At 36.1% G+C, this 21751-nt stretch overlaps 4 protein-coding genes across 10 annotated transcripts; 2 read left to right on the top strand and 2 right to left on the bottom strand.

Annotated features, from left to right (window-relative positions):
- Positions 1–570: 570 nt before the first annotated feature.
- LOC111307590 (uncharacterized) lies at positions 571–3242 on the bottom strand. Its single transcript, XM_022905611.2, has 2 exons — positions 2961–3242; positions 571–2400 (listed from the first exon to the last, which is right to left on the bottom strand). Exon 2 carries the CDS (start codon positions 2362–2364, stop codon positions 775–777), a length of 1590 nt encoding a protein of 529 aa, XP_022761346.2. The 5' UTR covers positions 2365–2400; positions 2961–3242; the 3' UTR covers positions 571–774.
- Positions 3243–4201: 959 nt separating this feature from the next.
- Positions 4202–9894, top strand: LOC111307589 (uncharacterized). 6 transcript variants are annotated; one of them, XM_022905610.2, is made up of 11 exons: positions 4202–4586; positions 4685–4940; positions 5853–5895; positions 5982–6041; positions 6146–6227; positions 6403–6448; positions 6543–6641; positions 6910–6978; positions 7058–7373; positions 7628–7761; positions 8369–9894. In XM_022905610.2, the coding sequence occupies exons 1-11, from the start codon at positions 4573–4575 to the stop codon at positions 9497–9499; spliced, it is 2250 nt and encodes a 749-aa protein (XP_022761345.2). In that variant the 5' UTR covers positions 4202–4572; the 3' UTR covers positions 9500–9894. The 6 variants fall into 6 exon arrangements, with proteins under 6 accessions (XP_022761345.2, XP_089607700.1, XP_089607698.1 ...); XM_089751574.1 differs by having other exon boundaries at positions 4688–4940; positions 8369–9878; XM_089751572.1 differs by having other exon boundaries at positions 4212–4586; positions 7625–7761; positions 8369–9878.
- A 373-nt stretch (positions 9895–10267) lies between these two features.
- LOC111307587 (heat-inducible transcription repressor) lies at positions 10268–13866 on the top strand. Its single transcript, XM_022905608.2, has 6 exons — positions 10268–11044; positions 11376–11540; positions 11717–11839; positions 12207–12407; positions 12846–13010; positions 13237–13866. The coding sequence occupies exons 1-6, from the start codon at positions 10802–10804 to the stop codon at positions 13657–13659; spliced, it is 1320 nt and encodes a 439-aa protein (XP_022761343.1). The 5' UTR covers positions 10268–10801; the 3' UTR covers positions 13660–13866.
- A 1191-nt stretch (positions 13867–15057) lies between these two features.
- LOC111307586 (RING/U-box superfamily protein) lies at positions 15058–21666 on the bottom strand. Of its 2 annotated transcripts, none has more exons than XM_022905605.2 (9): positions 21312–21666; positions 20510–21166; positions 19309–19385; positions 19011–19179; positions 18341–18429; positions 17045–17209; positions 16814–16891; positions 15613–15716; positions 15058–15462 (listed from the first exon to the last, which is right to left on the bottom strand). In XM_022905605.2, exons 2-9 carry the CDS (start codon positions 21156–21158, stop codon positions 15357–15359), a joined length of 1437 nt encoding a protein of 478 aa, XP_022761340.2. In that variant the 5' UTR covers positions 21159–21166; positions 21312–21666; the 3' UTR covers positions 15058–15356. The 2 variants fall into 2 exon arrangements, with proteins under 2 accessions (XP_022761340.2, XP_022761341.2); XM_022905606.2 differs by having other exon boundaries at positions 20510–21147.
- Between the last annotated feature and the right edge of the window lie 85 nt (positions 21667–21751).

Below are 21751 nucleotides of genomic sequence, written 5' to 3'. Positions count from 1 at the left end.
GCAGAAATCTAGATCTGGAAATTAATCGTTAGGTGATCTTGTTTAGCGGTTAATACGTTATTCAATTGTGTGATATATAGTATCTCACCTGGGCTGCTCATTCAAATGCCAGCATAGAGGGAGGGAGGGTGAAACATTTTCTTTCTTGCATTCTTCTTTTTCTCAGGAGAAAAGGCATGCACGCACTTGAAAACAGGAGGAAAGGGTGTTGTGGGAAGAAAGGATTTGAGGGTATAGGAAGATGAAAATTTATTCATTTGAAAGGAAAAATCACTGCCCTTTCACCTCCTTTCCTTCCTATTGTGGCTGAGTTAGATGGGAGCTACAGATAGAAAAAGATCCTAGTCTCAATTCTCAAACCTCTGTTGCTTGGTTTTTTAACTATGTTACATAGTTAACCAAAGCCTGCATCTCCTGCAAGGTGATGTTCTTCCTTCCAACACCCGCCCACCCACTCAAATGCAAATATACAAATTTAACCCAAGAATAATAATAATAATAATAATAATAATATATATTAAAAAAAAAAAACAGCTTAGACATTTGAATGCATCATCAAGCAGTAATCGATAACAGGCAACTCAGTTTTGCTTTATTGATAATCAAAATCCAGTTGAATTGAAAGAAATCTTGCACAAGCACTCCACTCTTGAGGAAAGGAAACTATAACCATTCCCAATTCAATTTCCTGAGGCCATAAGTTGGGATTAGAAGATACACAATAAACCAAAAAAAAACACTAAAAGTAATCACCAAATAGATTCCCGAAACTTCTCAAAAGAAAGACCACCATCTCCTGCTTCTGCTCCCCCTTTGGCTCAGCGATGATGAATCTGAAACCTGAATTTGCTGCTGGCCCCATGAAGGTAGATTGCAATGGCTTGTTGATCCTCTTCTTCCAATTAGTGGTTTGCCTAACCATAAAACAAGAACAACACCAATAATACCAGCAACAGGAGCAGCAGCACGAAAAATCCAGTCTCTACCACCCTCCCTGGAAGAGCTACTGACGGTAGGATCCAAATGTGGCACCTCCTGTAATTGATATGGGCCGAGTTCAGAGGCTTCCTCTGCTTCAGCTTCATCAGAGTCCTCAGAAGAACTATCCTCACTTGCATCTCGCTGCAGGATTTCATGCATCTCCATCCTACTGTTCATGTGTTGCTTCCCCTCTTCATAATCTTTGTCATCAGTAGGAAGCTCATAGCGGCAAAGGGGGCATGAATTCCGTGCACTCAACCATGGCAAGATACAAGAAGGGTGATAGACGTGAAGGCAAGGAAGCTGGTTTACTTCAATGCCAACAGGCAAAACATCCTTGCAGATTGCACAGGCCAAACCATCATGCTTCTCGTGTTCATCACTGACAATCACACGAGGCAGATTATTCACAACAAATACAGATGCAGGCGGCGCTCCTCTCCTTGAGCTATCAGTCTCAGCCACATGGTCAAGCAGTTGTTCAAAGCCAGCTCTGGAGAGATGGAAATTAAAAACAGGGAAATTGGTTTCATTTGGACTTGAAATAAACAAATCTTGAAGTACAGCTCTAGATATAGTAAATTCGACCAATTCTTCCTCAGCATCAGCTTCTTCCCATTCACCATTGTCATCTCCATCTCCTTGTGGTTCATCCCAGTTCCATTGGTCCAGACCAGCATGCATTGGATCAATATCAGTGTCACTGTCAATGTCACTCCTATTCTCAGCTCGAACAAATATATCTGTATCCAGGAAACTATGTCCATCCACAGAAGCATCTGAGTCCCCTCCATAAGTACTAAAAGATATTGCATCACTCTCACTGCGAAAAACCCTGTACCAACTAAAACTAACATTTGATTCACTCTCACCATAAATAGAATCCAGGTTATCAAAACCATCACTTTCAGAATCAGAGAGAACACGTTGCCATCTTCTAGAACTACTAGGAGTTGTGCGGGAACTACTTCGTCGTAATGACCTTGCAGTGGAACCATCATCCATAATTTGATCCTCGAGGCCAGAGACAGTGGATTGGTTCTGCCTCGCCAGATTAATCATATGTGAAAATTGTTGTGAGAAAAGATATTCAATTGATTCAGAACTGCTTTGCCTGTTCCTTCTTCTTTGAGCTGGACGTCTGGGATGAGAGGCTTGAGGAGGTGTAGCAAGATCCTCAAGCAACAAAAACTTGCAGTCCCCACAAAGACTAACGGTTTCAAGATCGAATGTTGCCTCATATTCAGGTGCTAGACTTGTTCGACATAAAGCACACAAAGCTGGCTGATCAGAATGATCAACGACCAAACCTCCACCCTCCATGTGGCCAGGAGCACCGGGTAAAGGAACATCTTGAAAAATCCTTTCCGAGTCTTCATCCATTAATCCAAAGAGAACAATGAAACAAGCAAAGGGCAACTGAAAAGAAAAGAAATAAGTTACCAAAAAAAGACAGGCAAATGTCACTGAAAATGAGAAAGATGATAAAGCACCAGCAAAAGCATACAATTAATCCCTCTCTACGCAAGCAATAAGAGGAAAAGTAAGAAATTGGGCTGAAAGGGCAGGGAAAGAGAAAGCTGGGAGCTTAGAGAAAGTAGTAATTGATAAGTATTATAACGAGGGTTAAGTGTAAGCAAGAGAAACAAGAGGAGCATGAAGAAACATTCAAAGCATTATCATTCTTTCACATAGGAATAGGATGCTGCATTGTTACGAATACTAAACTTATCATAAAATGGGTACAGGTTTTTTTTTTTTTTTTTGGCTAAATTAAAATAATTTCTAGTAAAAGATGATTGGCCGATAATAGAATGAAAAAGTTGCAATGAGGGATCCTCTCTTCTGGAACAGTATAATAGATGCAAACATGAAAGATAAATAATAATAATACTAATAATAATAATAATAATGAAGAAAGCCAAAATTTTGAAAGGCAAGAGCAAATGAAAAGCTTATAGAAAGAACTCGATGATTACCAGATAAGGCGATAGAAAGCTCCGATCTCCAGAAAGGGGAAATTACAATGAAAGAAGAAAGGTGGGTAAGGGCTGAAATATACAACTGATTAGGGATCGGCGAAAGAAGAAGAAGGAAGGAAGGAAGGGATGGGAAACCAATGTAGGAAGGGAAGGGAAGGGGAAGAGATATTATAACAAAGAGAGAGAGAGAGATTAAGGGAAGAGTGAGTCAATTAAGCAATTTGTATTTATGATTTCCACATCCACGGCAGGAAGAGGTCAGCGTTGTTGACCGCACCCATTGAAACCGCTTTTTCCTTTTTAATTTTATTAATCACTAATGGGCCTTTTTTTCCTCCTATGAGGCTCTTTTGGGCTTTTTGGACTCAACTCTCCGTCACCCTCCGCCCAAACCACCCTTGAAGGAAAACGGCACATACGTAAATGTAAATTACTTACTAATTTTTATTACTTATAATTATTAATTAACTAATATTAATTATTCCTTTCATCTCATAATTAGTATGTGGGTTTGATTTTTTCAATTCCAGAATAGCTTTGTCAAGTTCATTACGAAAAAATTTTAATTCTCAAATTATGTGTGATTGGAAAACTTGAATATCTAGCTTTAAATCATAATTTTTTTTATAATTCTTAATTACCTACAAGAAAATATATTTGCAAAACAAGGAAGTAAGGTAAAAAAGCTCTCTATATCAAGGAAAAGATGCAAAAATAGTAAAAAAAAAAAGTGTTTTTTTTTAACGTTTGCAACCCCTTGCAAAATACCTTAATTTTTAAGTAGGTTTTTGTCATTTGACATGATATTTCAAAGGTAAATTTGATCATCCATTTTGTCTCCTTCATTAATCAATATTAAACTACACTTACTAATATTATAACAAATCGCCTTTATGTTATAACATTAAAATTATAAAAATTAACAAATAATTTTTTAATTGTAAAATTAAAACAGTAAAAAAAATACATCAAAATATTTGTTGATACAATGATAAGAAGCACATATTCTTTCGTTTTTCAAATAATATTAAAAAAAAAAAAAAAAGCCTGCTAAGCAATTTGGTGTCAATTATTTTTTTATTTTTTATTTTTGGTGCGGTGAAAAGACAAAAGAGTAGCGTTAAGTGCACGTTCTTTTCAGCGCGTCACACTAATTCGTAGGTTAGAGAATTCCGAGAGGACCTCAGATCAGAGTTCAGAGGGTAAAATACTAAAACATGACATGTATTGTATTTTTCATCCTTAATAGAACTTAAAACCTCAGGCCTAATGCCTGTCATGGGACAGACATGCTTATAAGCTGTAATCAAACCCCTTTTGTACTGTCCCAGTTCCCATGATTTCCTCTTGTTCTTTTGAATATTTTCAGTTTTCACTTGGAAATTAAGAAGAAACTAAAATAGGAAATCAGGAAGCAAATGAACGCTACGGTTTGGGGGGTTTAATGATTTTTCCTTGTCAGGAAAATTCACCTTATCTCTCATAAACACTAAACAATAGCTGTACCTCCTAATATAATAATGTGACATAAATCCCCTCTTCTCTTCAGTTCCAACTCCCTTTTCTTCTCCCCATTACCATTACCATTTTCTTCGTCTCTCTGTTAGGAATGGCCAGCTCAAGGTTGGTTTCTCTTTCTCATGTGTTTTTTCATAGCAGCGATGCAATGTGTCTGCTCTGTTTTGCTCAGCTAAATGTGTATTTATGGGTGCACTGTGTAGTAGAAAAGTAGGAATGTCCAAGTGGAAAGAAGGGCAAAGGAGGAGCCCGCGGATATCTGCATTGGATGCTTGCAAGGCCCAGCAATCGAGGCGCGTGGGTGGTACTGCCTTGGCTTCACTGGCACAGGCAATGAGTTTACAAGTACAACAGTCCCTCCCTCAGGGACCAGCCTCCCGGACTAGGGCCAGGAAAATAAGAAAACTCAGACCACTAGAGGATGTGTCTGCTACTTCCCTTTCACCCTTTGCTCAGCAGGTGTTGTTTATTTATTCCCCATTTTCCTTTTCTTTTTTTTTCTTCCTGCTATGAATTTAACGATTCATTCTTCTAATCAAACAATAAAAAATATGGTTTTCCTTTCACTTGTGTGAATGTATTTGTGTCCTTTTTTTTTTGGGGGGGGGGGGGGGGTGGGATATTGGGCAGGAGCAGGACATACCAATACGAAAGGCTTCCTGAAATATGGCAAAGGGTTTGTTAATGACAGTTGATTTGTCGTCATTTAGGTAATTAAGCAATAAGGTCAAAACAAGTACCAGCCGACCGACAAAAGGCGAAGGGGACCCTCTTTTCCTTTGCACATGTCCACCCCGGCGCTGCTTCACTCTTCTTTCTTTCATCTTCATGGAGTTTGTTTTAATATAATGTTTCTTTTTCTCAAAAGAAAATTCTTTTGCCCTTCTCTTTTCAAAAAGGTTTGTGCGTTCTACGATCCTTAGGTAGATTTTTAGTGTTAGATTTTTGGTACTCTCCTTCAGCAGCTATTGCAGTTCTTTTGATTTAACTCCATTTCATTATTTACATTTATCCTTCTTACATTTAGTGTAAGAAGTCAAAGCTCCTGAGGCACTAAAGCTAAGCTGTGTGAGTTTATTTAAGGTGCTTGAAAATTTATCCAAAATCTTGATGCTTGGATTATGTGATTAGAGGTTATATTCATTCTGATCATTCAAATCAACACTCGAATAGCATAATGATCAAATAATGTTCAATCCTGTTCATAGAGGAAGCTAATTTGTAGTTACTCATCATTGTCAAGAAGCATGTGGTTTAGTTTTGATAGTTTTTCTGAGGGTTTGCTAATTGTATATTAATATAAGTTAAAAGGTCTCTATTTCTTGTGTATATACTAATCTCAAACCCCCAGCAAAACTAAATGTCGTGCAGGGCAGCGACCAACAAAGCCATGAAGACCATCCAATTGGTAGTGGTGAGTCTTGTGGTCTCTAAGAATTTAATTATCAACACTCTTTTTCTTTACTGTCTCAAGTAACGTGATTAATTGTTTCTTATTAGATCGACCAACTTCCCAGGTTGACAATAGCCCGAAATATGATGATAAAGCAGCCTCCACTGGTTATCCTCGTTATCTATATTGAAATTTTCAAACGTCCCATTATGTTAGGATTTTAATCATGAATGCAGATATATTCATCCTGACAAAGATATTCTCATAGCAGATCAACTATCGAGTGTGCCACCATCTACCAAATGGATGCCAGAGAAACGAATACTGGAGCTTATTCTTGACATATTACAGAGGTGGGTCTTCCAGGCTTCAGCAATTCCAGAGTGATGAGTTGTGTACAGTTCAAGAGTTAGCATTGTCTGAATACTATCAGAAACAGTAGTAGATGTACACTTAAAGAATACTAATTTAGAATAATATCTGCGTAAATAATAAATTGATCTTTGAACCTTATCTTTCTAATATTAGGAGGGACACCTATGAAATATTTGCTGAACCTGTTGACCCGAAAGAGGTATGTAATTAGTAGTTTGCATCAGCATTTGGTACTGTGAAAGTTCTTTACTCTTTTGATGTACCATGCTGATGGATGTTGCAACTATGACAAGGTTGAGGATTATTATGAAATCATTAGAGAGCCTATGGACTTTGGCACCATGAGAGCTAAACTTCATGAAGGGATGTACATGAGTCTTCAACAATTTGAGGTGTGCTCTTTTCTCAGGAATTAGTTCTTGTTTCTTTAACTTGAAGGTATATGTGTTTCTCATTTGTGAAATGTATAGTTCTTGCATTTTCTTGTTTCAGACAGCTATAGTATATGTCACTTGGTCGCCATCATGTGAACTGTAGCTTATGAATGGAGCATCCAGAATTTTTTGTTTAAATTCAGATCAAGTGTGATAAGTGTGAATTATACTGTGTATTAAACATTTTATTGGTTTTGTGACTGATCGTGTTTGGACTGTTGTGCAGCATGATGTATATTTAATTCCCAGAAATGCAATGCATTTTAATTCCTCAACAACTATATACTTCAGACAGGTACCAGTATCAGCTAAGAGTCGCATGCCACAATATCTAGATAATTCTTACCACCAAATGAAAAATTCTGGTTTTGCAGGCTCGAGCTATTCACGAACTAGCAATAAAGGTCTTTCATTCTCTTAAAACTGCCCCAGAGAATTTTGAGTTGGAATTTTCAGAGACAAAACGAAGAACTAGTAGAAGGTTCATGAGTGAAGCTACGGCTCCAACAAATAGCTCAAGTTCTAAGCTTCCAACAAATTTAAGACCCAATAGCAAGACTAATATATCATCAAAAAGTATGCCATGTTTTCTTCGTAATTCTTCAAACCTCAGGAAAAGTATTAGAGGAATTTGTCAACACTCTGATGCTGCTGCTGATTTTAATGCAAGAGATCATGAAATGAACTCTGGTAAGAAATAAATTTTGGTCTTAATGTTCCTAATTGAAATTTCTTGGACTATTCCAGGAGTTCATTTTCAAAAATTATGGGATGGCCAACTTCATTTCTGGAGGTTCCACTTATGGCTTTGAACTTTAGAAAATTTCATGAAAACATTTGCCACTTAGATTTGCTTTTACCTTGCATGATTGACTAAGATTTATTTACTTTAAAACATGAATTGAAGACATTGCTGACTGATTTAATTAGTGATTCTCTAGCAGGTGCTAAAAGTGGTAGGAGAAATAGCTTTGCTGAAGTAGATAGACGTTGTACGTATACACCCTCGATGTCTCTCCTCACTGAAAATGGTTCAATTGTTTGCACAGTTTATAGTGACTCAAAACAACTAATTCCTGTAAGTTAGTCTTGCTTTTGTTTGTTTCTGCACGTAGATGCATCTTAAACAACTAAACTGACAGGTATATGGGATATTGTTCTGCTTGTAGAATCGAGTCATATGGAATGCTAAGTCCATTAATTGCAGATGTTTGTGTCAAATTTCTCAATCTTAAAGTCTAACTGAAAAAATTGTAGTCAGTTATAGATCACTTGAATGTTCATTTTTAGTTTTCACAACTTTACATCCCTTCTTTATAAGGTTCTGAATAGTCAACGTTGTGTTTCTTTTCTTATACTTTTGTGCTTAGGAGCATTTCTTACTTTCAATCAAGTAGGGGCTGTTCCTTCTATGGAAGAGACATGGATTACAAGTCCCTTGCCAGTGCATGATTCCTTCCTTTATTCTCTTTTATTCTTGTTGGGCCATCGCACAATTCATATGTTTTTTAATCTGTCTATTATTTTGGGTCAACCGCATATCTTTTGACCACCGTTCAAAGCAATGAGGGAACACTCCACAAAGGATGTTTTCCAACCGCAAGCTGAGTTGATGTTAGGAGGAGGGGCTACGGAATTTTTAATTTTGGATGAGAGTTGACCACTTTTTTACCTTGCTTTTGTAGGTAAATCAGCAGGATATTGGTTACAGAGAAAGCTTAATGCTCTTTGTTAAAGATTTAGGACCAACAGCCCAAATGATTGCCAAGAGGAAGTTGATTGGATGTTCAGTGAATGCTTCTAATTGTTGGACTCCAGGATCAAAACATTTGTTTCAGCAACCCGAATGTCAAAATCCTAATGCATTTCGTTCCACCCAAAGGGGACTTCCCATTCTGGATTCTGCATTTACTGCAGAATCTGAAAATTTATTTGACCATCTTCATATGGGTCCAAATATCTCAGGAAAGAACAATTATAAAGTGGATACATCTTATGCTGGTGCAGGAGAAAAAGCTTATGCCAGGAACCAAATGCTTATCCCTAATGCTTCAATGGAAGTGGCATCAAGCAGTGATGAAAGGAAAATACCAGTTGCCTTCGGAGGGGATGCTCACTCCAGTAATGCTGTGGATGTTTTTGGCCTTTTTGGTTGTGACAGGTTACATCAGGATTGGTGCTGTGAGATTCAGTTGGACTCCTATCCTTCCAGTGTTGGGGCCAGAGAGTTGAACCTCTCAGCTGCTGGAATTGAGAACTCAGGCAAAAGTTCCACACCAATTATAATGGTCAAAAACAATTGCTATAGTGAGGCACCACGGTTGGAGTCATCATTAGCTCAATCTCAGGCAAATATATTGGATTTGAGGCCGAGAAACAATTATAATTTATCACCTTCAAGACCCCAACACACTATGTGGAGTTCAATTTGTGGTGAAACGAATGGTTCTGGACACAATAAAAGGTCAACTGTTCTGAGAAGTGGTGGGCAACACATAACTGCAAAAGATGACGTTGAAGACAGTGGTTCTGTAGTAGCAGTAGGCCAAGAGTTGAAAGCAAGCCAACGACTGGGTTCTCGGTTCATATTTGATTTGCCATTTCTGAAGAAGCAGCTTGATCAGATTAATCTGTTGGGAAAGGATAAAATTTTCCAGCAAGGTTCTGGTACAGAAGATCTGTTTCTGGACAAAGCAAATTGGAGGAGGCACTTGGCTCGTAGCCATCACAAGGAGCTTCGGACTGAAACATACAATGATAGTTACAAACAGTTCTCATTGGATGCTGAGCATGGAAATCTGGCTCCCCAGTTGTGAAAATTTTAGATGGTGCTTGTAAAAAAAGATGAAAAAGGAAGAATCATCTTTAAACTATTCAGTTTGGCTTCATTTAAGTTAAGTGATCTAAGATTAGTATTGTTTATGAGCACAGATGGTTGATTGCTGAGATGCAGGTAGGTGCAATATTTCTCCAACTGATAGAAAAGAGGTTTTGCTTTGGAATGTTATTAGAGCCTTAGAGATGATACATATATATAGGGAGGGAGAGAATTAATATTTGATTTAATTGTACAGATTCAGCGTAGACTTGTTTTATGTATTAATTTCTGTTTTGGTGCTTGTCTATGGAAATGCATCAGCCATGGACAAGAAGTTGTAAAAATTATGATTAAATGAAGTCTGAAACTTTTAATCTAAAATTGAAGCTTGGGTGAAAAGAGTGGCTGTCGTTTACCAAAGCCATACGTACAATGCATCTGCTTTCGTTTGGTATTTAAAGACAATCACGTCGTCATGGCTATCTCAATTTAAATAGTCAAAAGGGAAAGAAAATGGGACCCAACCTACAACATTAGGGAGTTGTCGGACCCCAGAAGAAGAAAGCAACATTTAGGTGGGATTTGCCGTGAAGCTTGAGAGACTCGAAGGTGATTATACCATTGTGTTTGTTTGAGAACCTTGCCTTTTTATCCGATTCGAAAGTACATACATACATATATATATATATACATATACATGTCTTTTACTTTTTTTGAAAGTACATTTTTTGTTTCTTAGAAAACATATCAATATTAATAATATGTTTAGTTCCATTTTCTCTTCAAACTTTATATACATTTCAGAAGTTAGCTTAGACATTAGTAATCAATCAATCAATCAATCATAAACATAAGAATTGAATAAGTTCAACGTACACCTTATGTAATTTATTTATATTTTAAAAGTAAGTTTAGCTATTGTTATCTTTACATAATTTTAAACCTATTAAGATTATTGTACCACCTTCAACTAAATTATATTTGATTCTTATATCATACCAAATTCAATGATGTCTAATTCCAAAACTAAATATGACGATCTGATCTTAAGGCAAAGGCAAAGCCAAAGATTTTTCTTCTGAAGAATAAGACTGTTTCTGTTAGTGTATATACATACATGTAGGCTGGTTCGTTAAAAAAGGAGGGGAAGTTTGTTAGGCTCTAATTCCAAAAGAATAGAATAGAACAGAATAGAACATAATACAACAGATTTCCCCATCATTTGCTTTGGGCGCAATCCCATCTCTCCTTCCCCTTCTCTTTCTCTCTGTTCCCTAAAACTAAGAAAAACACAAAACAAATGGCTTATAGGAGAAGGCACGGAATAAGCAGATCGTCGACTTTCAAGGAAGAGATTCACCACCCACCACCAGATGACAATCACAATCAAACCAAAACCTTTACCTCCTCCAATTCTTTCTCTTCATCGTCATCACCACCCATTTCTCTCGCCGCTCAGGCCATCCCTGCTTCCTCCGCTGTTCGCAAAACCGACTCCCTTGTTTTTACTGCTGATTCTGATTTCGACCCTTCAAGATCTAAGGTTTTCTTTTTTCCTTTTTTTTTTTTCATATTATTATCATTTATATCAAATGCCATGTTCTTTTTGCATGATTCCATTTTATTGCTGCTAAATCATGAATAAGTTACAGTGATCAAGTATTATAGGCTGCATTTTAGAGATAAACGCCTCAAAATAAAATCGATTATTTAGAAAAGAAAAAGAAGATCTGTTTTGCAGCGTGTAATTGGATGGTCAGAACCATCAAAAGTTCGTCACTTTTAATCGATTTCTACGTGCCTATAATCGAACTTTTTTGGTTTTCTTTTGTTTTTTCTGTTGGCTAATTTCGTATTGAGATGCTTAATTGTAGGGCTTCAATGCCTATGAAGATTCAAGAAATGATTCGAAAGGGTTCTGGGGTGTTCTTGCTCGAAAAGCTAAGGCCATTCTCGATGACAACACTATCTCTGAGCAGTTTGAAACGCCTGCCAGAGTGGGATCATCGCATATGTTGGATGCCTCAACAGCTTCCCAGGTGAGTTGATCTATTTTAATTCTTTGTTGGCGCTAATTATCAGACGAAAGGGTCTCAAAGTAATTCGATCTACACCTTTTGCTATAGCTGACGCAATGCCATATTTAAGTGATGCATTTCTGTTTTGTTTTATGTTCAAAGTTTGCACTTGTGCTTATCTTTCTTCTCAATAACAGAACCAAGACCAACAGCCAACTGAGGGTTTTAGAAGAATGGACAATCCTACAATACGAAGGGGCTTGGATAAGCTCACCTCTTCCCTCAATCAAATTGGTGACACATTTGAAAAGGCTTTTGAAGTAAGATAGATGTGAACTTTTTTCGACTACAATTTTTTTATCCTCTTCTCATGCTCTTTTTTTACTTACAAACTTGTATAATTCATTCTAACCAAAATTTTTTACTCCAGAATGTAGCTTTTCTTTTGCTTTTCCGATCTCAATTAGTAAACAAATTCATTGATAGTTTGTATCTATCTAGATTTTGTCAATGCTAAATTTGTTTGTAAGCTGAAAGATTATCGATTAGAGATCCAAGATAAGAATGAGTTCTTAAGACACAACTAGAAACATTTTGTAAGGAAACCTCTATTAATTCATTTGATTATTCTTTCTGGTGTTGTAGAAATCAAACTGTCTTCTTCAACACAAGTTCTTGTCTTTGCAGGAAGGTCGAACAATAGTGGAAAGTAAAACCCAAGATATTATTCAGGAAACGCGCAAGCTTCAAATCAGGCGGAAAGGAAGCAGTCCCGTGGCAGAAAATCAGGTCAATAGTTTCAATAGCACATTGCAGCAACCTCTGGTGCAACCAACACAGCTACAGAATCAAACCAATCATGAAACCCAACTCAAGGCATCTCGCGACGTAAGGTGGCAAAATTGCGTGTCACTGAATCATATAGTAAAAGCATTGATTGTTTCAACTTGAGAACCAAAACAAGGCTGTGAATTTCTCAAAAACACTTCAGGTTATCAGTTTGAGAGACCATGGTCTGCCCGCCACTCAGCCATCTGACAAATTTCTCGTCATAAATTCATGCAATCTTGACTTTACTGCATTATTGAACTTTTCAGTGTAAAAATGATAAAATACCCCTTTTTAGGTTATTTCCACAATAGTTTGGCTATTGCCAAATGTAAGTTGCATTATGGGCTATGCATAGAAGATTAAATCTAAATTTTTAATAGGGAATGCGTTCATTAAGGTTCAACTCAATTGTTGGCACTAGAAGTAGCTTATGAGCTAAGTTTTTTCATCTCCAGTACAGTGAAATGCATGATTTGGCTTTGTTTTTCTTCACAGGTCGCAATGGCCACAGCTGCTAAAGCAAAACTTCTTCTTCGGGAGCTGAAAACTGTTAAAGCAGATTTGGCTTTTGAGAAGGAACGATGTGCTCAACTAGAGGAGGAGAATAAACTCCTTCGGGAGAGTCGAGTGAAAGGGGGTAATCCTGCAGATGATGATTTGGTACATATAACTTTTCTTTTCTATATGGAGCCAGGATGATTTTTTTGTTTTTTTGTTTGCTGCCCCTACCATGAGATCAATATTCTTTTGTTCAATTTCTTCTTTCATGATATTTTTTCCCTTTTTATTTAAGAAAGTGTTGGGTTATAGATGTAGTTGAGTTAGAGGTATATGCAGGATGGCAGAAACATTAGTAATTGTTTTTATGTTGCAAATGTGATATCAGATTCGGCTTCAACTGGAGACTCTTTTGGCAGAAAAGGCCCGTTTGGCGCGCGAGAATTCGATATACGCTCGAGAGAATCGGTTTTTAAGGGAAATAGTTGAGTATCACCAATTGACCATGCAAGATGTTGTGTACTTAGACGAGGGCGCTGAAGAAGTTACAGAAGTTTATCCCATCAACTTCCCCTCTTCAAAAATGCTTTCTGATTACCCACCCTCACCAAAGTCTCCTTCCGAGGTAGAGATTGAGGTCGAGGACACCCTTTCTACAAGCTCGACACCGACAAAGGAAACCTTACCACTAGAGGAAGCAAAGGATGCCTCCAACTCCAAATCTCATGTCTCACTCCCACCTACTCCAGCTACTTCCCCACCTGATGTAGACGATGCAAGAAGACCTCCACTATCTTCTTACCATATTTAGTATTACCAATATACTATTTTGCATGTTAAAAGACTTTTGTAACATGGGATTGGGTTTTTTCCTTTCCTCTTTTTTTTTTTTTTTTTGTATTTTTTTGGGAAGGGTTCCTTTTTTGTTTTCATTTATTTATTTATTTATTTTTGGTGCGTGTAATTGTGCATTCCCGTTTTTTTGTCCATGATTAAATAAGAATATCAAAATTCTTTACCTTTTTTTTCCAATGCAAGTTGTAGTTTTCCACCTATAAATTCTCTAATCATGGACAAGCCTTTACTTGCTTTAAAATTTTGCTAGGTAATTTGAACACAAATTCTGCTATTTAGGTCAAAATTTTTAGTTCAAAGGACGTGTAGCTAATCATAATAACAATGGCCATTTAGTTATTAACTTCAATGGGCATTAAGGTTCTGGTCATGATTGTGGAGTGTTTGTTTCTTTACTTATGGTCATGATTGTGAGAACCGTCCAAAACGAAGAATTACAGTCACCGTGCGCTAAAAAGGCATTGCAATACAGATCGTTTTTAGCTAAAAAGCATGAATATGAACTCTACTGGAGTTTTCAAACTTAATAAGTCAATTACCCATGTACGTTTAAATTCGAATTATCAATTTTATAATATTTAAATTTAAAACATTCAAAAATCAAAAAGATTTATTCGAAATTGCCAAAAATTAAACTAATTTAACTTTTAATTTAAAAAATCTTAATCTAAATTGAATAATTCAAATATCAAATCTAAAATATCCAAAATCAGATCTAAAACAATCTGAATTTTTTTGCTCAAAACTATGTCAACCTTTTTATTGAAAATCTAATTCAATAATATCCCCTTTTTTTTCATAAAAGATTAATATTATAAAATACTTCTCAAATTATAATGAAATATTTAATATAATACTTATATTTTAAAAATCTCTAATATAATATATTGATTATAAATTTATAAATTAATATAATACTTATACATATATATAATTAACTTCAAATGATAATATATCGCATACAAAAACTCTTCAAGTATTACATTAATTATAAATTCATAACTCAATTATCATTTTTTAAATTTTTATAATTCATTTACTGCATTTAATGTTTCAATATATTTCAAAACCTATTCTTATCTTTAACTCTTTCGTATACTCAACATGGGTAAAATTATGGGTTTTTCCCTATTAAGATACTTTGGATATTTCACGTATGCCATGTCAACATCTCATGGCTGCCTCTAGCTGGAATAACCGCTCAGCTGTAGTCTGGCAGCTTGTGCTCTGTAGGAGGCCATTGGGAACACCAGCTTGCAAACCGCATTTCAAACCAAATTGTTCTAGAAAACTTAAACCAAACCAAATTTCCTTGAAGCCAAAAAGAAAACACAGTAAGGGGTGCAAAAGCAAGAACACAGAAACCGAAAGAGGCTTTCACTTATGCCAATTTAACAGTGACATATACCGTTGTGGCTTGGAAGGCCCATTAGATAGATACATTCAACCTTTCAAATACAACATAGTAACAGACGGCCAATTTCACTTTGATCCAGTTGTTTTGAATTCAATTTCTTTGTTAATTCATTGACAAGACAAAACCAAAAAAATCAAATTTACCCATTTGGATGATGACAAGGATACGGCTGCTTTAGATAAGTGCATTTTAGAGCATCGAAGCGGAGAAACTTCACAGATTGTACAGCAATGATCTTAGAATATCTGAAAAAACAAACTAGTTGATCCATCGCCATATGATCTGAGATCTGCAGGTTTAACCAATGCCCTGCACAAAGGACATGTTCTTTCCCTCTCAAACCTGGAAAACACAAGAGCATTCATCCACAGCACAAATAAACTAAAAAAAAAAATAATGCACACAGAATACAGTTCTTGAATGCATAATCCATGTGCAGCAAGAAAATAACAGATTAATGCAGCATAAAAGGCTAAGTATCAACAAACTAACCACTCAGATACACAATCTTCACAAAAGATGTGTTTACAACGTAGTAGGATAGGAGCATGCATCTTCTCCTGGCAGATTGCACACATGTCCCCAGCTGCATTCACCTGACATCAAATAAGCGACAAGTTAAAACAAAGAAATATTTCTTTCATTAAAATGAGCAATCACCCTACAAAACACCACAAAGACAGTTTAATTATCAACCAATGAGTTACAGCTAAGGCACACCGGCCGATAACTGCCTTGGTACTTTATCCTTTCAAACATTAAGCAAATCATCTCACAGTAAGCCAACCAACATTGTGCAATTAGAGGTCAAGAACCCTAAGTGGATGTAAACTATGGAGAAAAAGGAGCAGTGAAAAGATTAAGAAGAATGAGAAATAGTGGAGTGGACCAGTTTTGATGCCAAAGATACAATATAGGTTGGTTATAAAAAAGAAAGAAATTGATGAATCTCGTCAAGACAAACTAGAAACAACAAGGGCTTTGTTTTATCAATTTGGTATTAATCATGCCATCAAAGATAGTCAATTTAGTTTTTCAAACACAAAAACCTAGAAGATACACAGCTACTTTTACCACAATTTAATTCTGGTAGAAAACTTTAAATAATTGCACTAATATGGTGTGCAATTCAAACCACAAGTAACTCTCGGCTCAATCCTCAAGCTCAAATCTGACAGGGATCAACTTGTTAAATAAATGCTACAAGAATATTTAGGCAAACTAGACATCTTTCCTCCAGAGTAACCAACCCCCTACCCAAAGCAAGGAAAAAAAAAAAAGGAGAGAGGGAGCGAAAATGTTTAATAAGCAGCAAATGAAACTGTCAGTATGTCCAGGGAAGTCAACCATGTGCAAAGTCTTTTAGTACAGAAGAAAAAAAATATACTAAGCATAACAAACTATCATCAAATGTTGGTGTAACAAACAAGATTCTCTTTCTGGTTAAAACATGTTCTTTGAAATGCGTTCCCTATTTTCTGCATCAAACTCTCCAATTCTTTCCCGCAGTCTGAGTCTTTTATTTTTGCCCTTTCCGTAAACTTAAAGTTCTCGACTTCCAAATATGCAGTAAATATCAATAAGAACATTTTTTGGTGAGTACCTATTAGCTTGCAAGCAAATAGGCACCTAAACTTTTTCTACATATACACATAATATCAGTTCATTAACACCAAAATGAAATCCAGAATACCTGCTCTGGTGTTGCATAAGCACCATAATGTACCTCTTTACGAGATAATGCCTTCAATGAAGCAAAGAAGGATTGCACCTGCAATTCGCCAGCCGTGTAAGGGAAAAAAGGCTTAAGAAGAGAAAAGCTATAAGTTGTTTGACTTGCCAGATATCCATCTTTCACAAGAAAAATAGATTACTCATGACTTTCAAATGTACTCAAACAATTTATATTAGAAAAAAAACAGACCTTCTCAACAACAGATGTGAGCTTGAAGGTTAAGTACAACCCTGTCATTAGTGATGAAAAGAGGCTTCCATACTCTTTGTTTAAGAAGAAACGGTACCAAACTGGAGTTGGCAATAAGGCACGGTAAAGTAGAATCATATATTCAACCAACGTCAACATTTGACCCTGGAAATAAGTACTCTTTTAGTCAGTATGAAGCAGGGTATATAAATATAAATATATATATATATATATATATATATATATATATACACACACACACGTATGTATGTATGCATGGTTCTAAACAGCGGCCATGACAAAGCATCAGGACTGCTATTTCACTGTCATGGCAGTGCCCACAAAATGCTATAAACCGCTATTGGGTGAACGAGATTGCCAACAGTGTGCTCCATAGCAGCCAGAATGTTACAGAGTAATGGTCTCTTACAACCATAACAGATTGCAACATTCACTCCATTCTCTGATGTGGCATAATTTTTTATAACAGACAAAAATAGAGAAGATTCATTGGCCACTGGAAAAATCATGTTGCAGTGAAGTGAGGAGAAAAAACTTGGCAATTTCATAATCCAACAAACACAATCATGCAAAATCACATCCATAGTTCAAGATTCGAAAATGTATGATTTATTCTTTCAAAATCAGTATGGAAGGTTAAATAAGAATATTAACATAAGAAAGAACTCTCTGTCATTGAAGATGGCTATTTTAAAAAATAAAATAAATTAAATAAAAAGATGAGGAATAGGGGGCCTTGAAAAAAATATTAAGAGTGCGTTTGCATAGGGAATGTCAATGAGGGATTTTTTTCTAGAAAGAGTTAAAATCCTAACAAAAGAATTACTTGTTTAGCAAAATAAAAATAGAATTGTCAAAATTCTTGGAGTTTGAATGAGGGATTTTGAAGGTGCCAAATTTCTCATTTTAAATGACACTTTGCGAATTTCTTGATTTTTTTTTAAGGCATCAACTTTATTTCTCTTTCTTTTCTTTTCCTTTTTTTTCTTTTCACATAAGTTTTATTTTCTTGCCCTCTAACTACAAAAACTCATTTTTAAATATATTTCTTGATTTTTTTTTATTATTAAACATTTCTACAAATCTAAAGATGCCATATTACATATTGTTCTCGATCTTTTTCTTGTTCTATATCTAGCATCAATTTTCTTTTACACTTGTTTTCTTTATCTCATCAAATTTCAATACTCAAAATTTCATGCATACACATAAATATAGACGAGCATGCATGTGCTATTTATACACATCTACTCCATTGAAAAAAAATTATCTCACCTGCTTACGGTAGTTTCTGCCTCTACTATTCTTGTAATACATTAACAGAAAACACTTTAAAACCATTGCCTCCTGCCGAACCAATGTATCTGAAAGAAGGCAAGATTATGACCCAACAACAAGGAATAGTACAAAACAATCCATAATAGAAAGGGTAAAACAAACATCTTGAACAGAAGGGCAACGGTAGGGGTGGAGCAGTATGCGCATGCATGCACATGGAAGGAATTCAAAATATAATGATTAATGTATGAATTACCACTCCCTTGGATACAGATGATATCACGAAAAGTACTCAATTTAAGAGGTGAAGTAAGCAGCTATTCACTAACCCATGACATTAATCCAAACGACAAATTTATATGGGCAGACATAGATATAAAGAAAATTTCCAAAACATCTGTTTTCGTTTTTGATGCAAGAAGAAAATTTGGTAAGAAAATTTAGTGAAGCATATTCCACTTATAGAAAGAAAAAAAGGGTCTGGGGAAAAGGTTATAACAACTTGCTGAAAATTGTAGTCTTCCCTATCCTAGAAAGGTGCACTTGCAATAGACATCATATAAACACATAAGGCTGCACAACCATTTCCACAAAATGTTTCTTTTCTAGTACAAGACAATATAAATTGCATTTCATTTGATAAAGATATTAGTGGAAAACAACGCACCATTAACCATTATAATAAAAATAGCATGCCAGAAAGGTGGAATAGATTTTGGAGGAAGCATCACTAATGGATACAAAAGATCATCATTCCAATACCACCAATAGACAGCAATAACATGAAGCGTGAAAGCAAGAGAGATGCCAATCAGAACAGAGATCTTCCTCTCCCCCTGCAGCCACCAAGAGAAGGCATGCATAATATTTCTTACATTAAAAATGGTAGAAAAACTTTTTAACTCCTGAATTCAGATAAAACATAGGACCCATAAAGAAATGCAGAACATAGATGTTTATATCACCTTTAAAGCAGTTTGTTTCCGTAAAATGTCATTTGACTTGAACATGACTGCAGCAATCCAAATCGTAACAAAGAAACCTGTAAATAATTGCAAAAGACAATAATCATTAACTTGAAAAGAACAGTATTTCAGTTTGGGAAGCATAATTAGCGTACAACTCAGAAAAAGTTTCATTTTAACCTTGCAGCAGGCATAAAGCCCAAATGTACTCAGTTTCTCTCTCACACAACATGTAGTCCATCAACTTATTAGTTAGGCAATTGCAAGTTTGAATACAAAATTATTACAAGAAATAAGCATTGATGTGAAACAAAGCAGGTGGAAAGCACACTCTGCGCTATATTGCTCAAGGCATAAGGAAAAAAAAAGTACTTCCCAATATAGGCATTAATTTCTAAAAAATAATTAGTATATAGACGATACAATGAAAATTTATGTATGATTAAACTAGATAACTGTATTGGTAAACATAAAGAGTTTGCTTCATCACATTGCCTGATATGTTGCAAAGATGAAACTGTCATAATTAACTAGTTGTCATCATCACAACATTAGCTCAATTTTCCTTCACTTCCATTTTCAACAAAAAGCAGAGCATGGACTAAATTACCTATCTTGTCATTCTTCCAAGGTGAGTTCGTATTTTCTTTTTTCACTATTGAAGGTACAGCTAATAAAAGAAATTAAAAGGAACCAAAAGAACACTTAAATCAGGGCACACTTTTTATATGCTTACACCTTAGAAAAGTCAGGTGCAAAAGGTGAGCAGAAGTGACTGATCTAAGGCACCCTACTTGAAGCAGTGCAAGGTGATTCTGTTAATTTTTGCTGCACCTAGGCATGCCAGACAGCAATAAATAAGCTTTATGATCTACACCAATTGAAGATTAGATGAACAACACTAAAAAGACGCTAAGAACTAAACCCATGTTCATCAACTATTCTTCAAGAGGAACTTTCTTCATGCTAGTTTTATCACATTTACATACAGTAGGTGAAAAAAACCTGAAATTACTCAAATATAGAAGTAAAACCATGCATTTATAATCTCAATAACAATTAAAGGCCAACTCCAGTGAATGTCTGTTAAATGCATCTACAAACTGACCACTGTCTATGCTTAAATATCAAATAGCTACATTTAACAGCAAAACTGAAACAATCAGAAAAGTACATAAAATGAGATGAGTGAGTGAGTCACCTTGCAAATGTTGGCGGATAAAAACAACCAAGAGAAGCAAAGAGAAGGGCAGAACTTGCTCAATCCACCTAGCAGCCTGCTGAATATCATATCTTTGATAGGAGGAATCTCTGCTATTATTAGCTCCGGTCCCAGTCCCATCCCCAGTTTCCACATTAGCATTAACACTCCCATTGGGTGAGGAGTGGGAAACACCTTCCCCTTCTCCAGTAGCCGCCCCACGATCGCTGCTCCTGGAATCTCCTCCTTGACCATCAGACGTTCCCAATCCCAGCGACACCTCACTCTGAGGAGTAAATTCCCTGAGCTGGCCGATCACCATACCAGAGGCATCCCTCTCGCTCTCATGGTCTCCCGCCCCAATTATCCTAATAGCAACCTCTCCATTGTTGGCAAGGGACGAAGTCGAATTTTGTAGATTCTGATTGGGGATAAGAGGTTCGGGTTCTTGGTGGATAGAACGTGCTGTACGGAGAAGACCTGAGTACTCCAACAAGGCTGAAATAGGCGCTTGGATTATATTCGAAGCAGACAGAATTCCATATCTTCTCGAATTCGTAGAGACACCTCTATAGGCGTCCGGATTCGTACTTGACGCTTCCATTTGCGCCGATGATGCCGATGCTGTTATCCTAACCCTAACCATCATTTCATCATCTAAATTAGAATTTTTAGTTTTTCTTTTTCCTTTTTTTGCCCATTTCTTTGTATACCAAGAAAATTTTAAAAAGGACAAGACAAAAATTTTATTTTTATTTTTATTTTTTAAAAAAAGATACATATAAATGATAAATCGGCGTACCTTCTAAGGCGAAACTCCGTGGAGAAAATTAAAAATCATCCGATAAGAAAAGAAAAGTACCCTAACCCTAGGAGGAGTTTCCTCCCTATTGTCGGAATCAAAAGAATAGAAAAAGTCAAGAAAGTAGAGAGCAATTTGACTGAATCTGAATCGGATTGGGAGAAACGCTGGCGTAGGCTCAATTGAAATTGCTGGGACGAACAAAGAGTGTTTCGATTGTAAACAAAAAGAGGGAAACAGGAAACGGAGAGAGAGGAGAAAGAAAACGCGAGGTTTCGTTTTTTTTCTTTTTAATTTTTATTTGCCTCCCGACCTTTTCTTTTTCTCTTTTTCTTTCTCCTTTCCTTTCTCGCTCGCGCGTGTAGAAGAGAGCATTGCCTTAAATACTTTGTCGTCAACTTGTTTATATTCAAAGGCCCAGCCCATTTGTCTTCATTTCC

The sequence above is a fragment of the Durio zibethinus genome, chromosome 22 (genome assembly GCF_047325235.1).
Source record: "Durio zibethinus cultivar Kanyao isolate XHJ-2024 chromosome 22, ASM4732523v1, whole genome shotgun sequence".
NCBI lineage: Eukaryota > Viridiplantae > Streptophyta > Magnoliopsida > Malvales > Malvaceae > Durio > Durio zibethinus.
The sequence above is the reverse complement of the archived record's forward strand: the minus strand, read 5'-3'. Positions and strand labels throughout refer to the sequence as shown.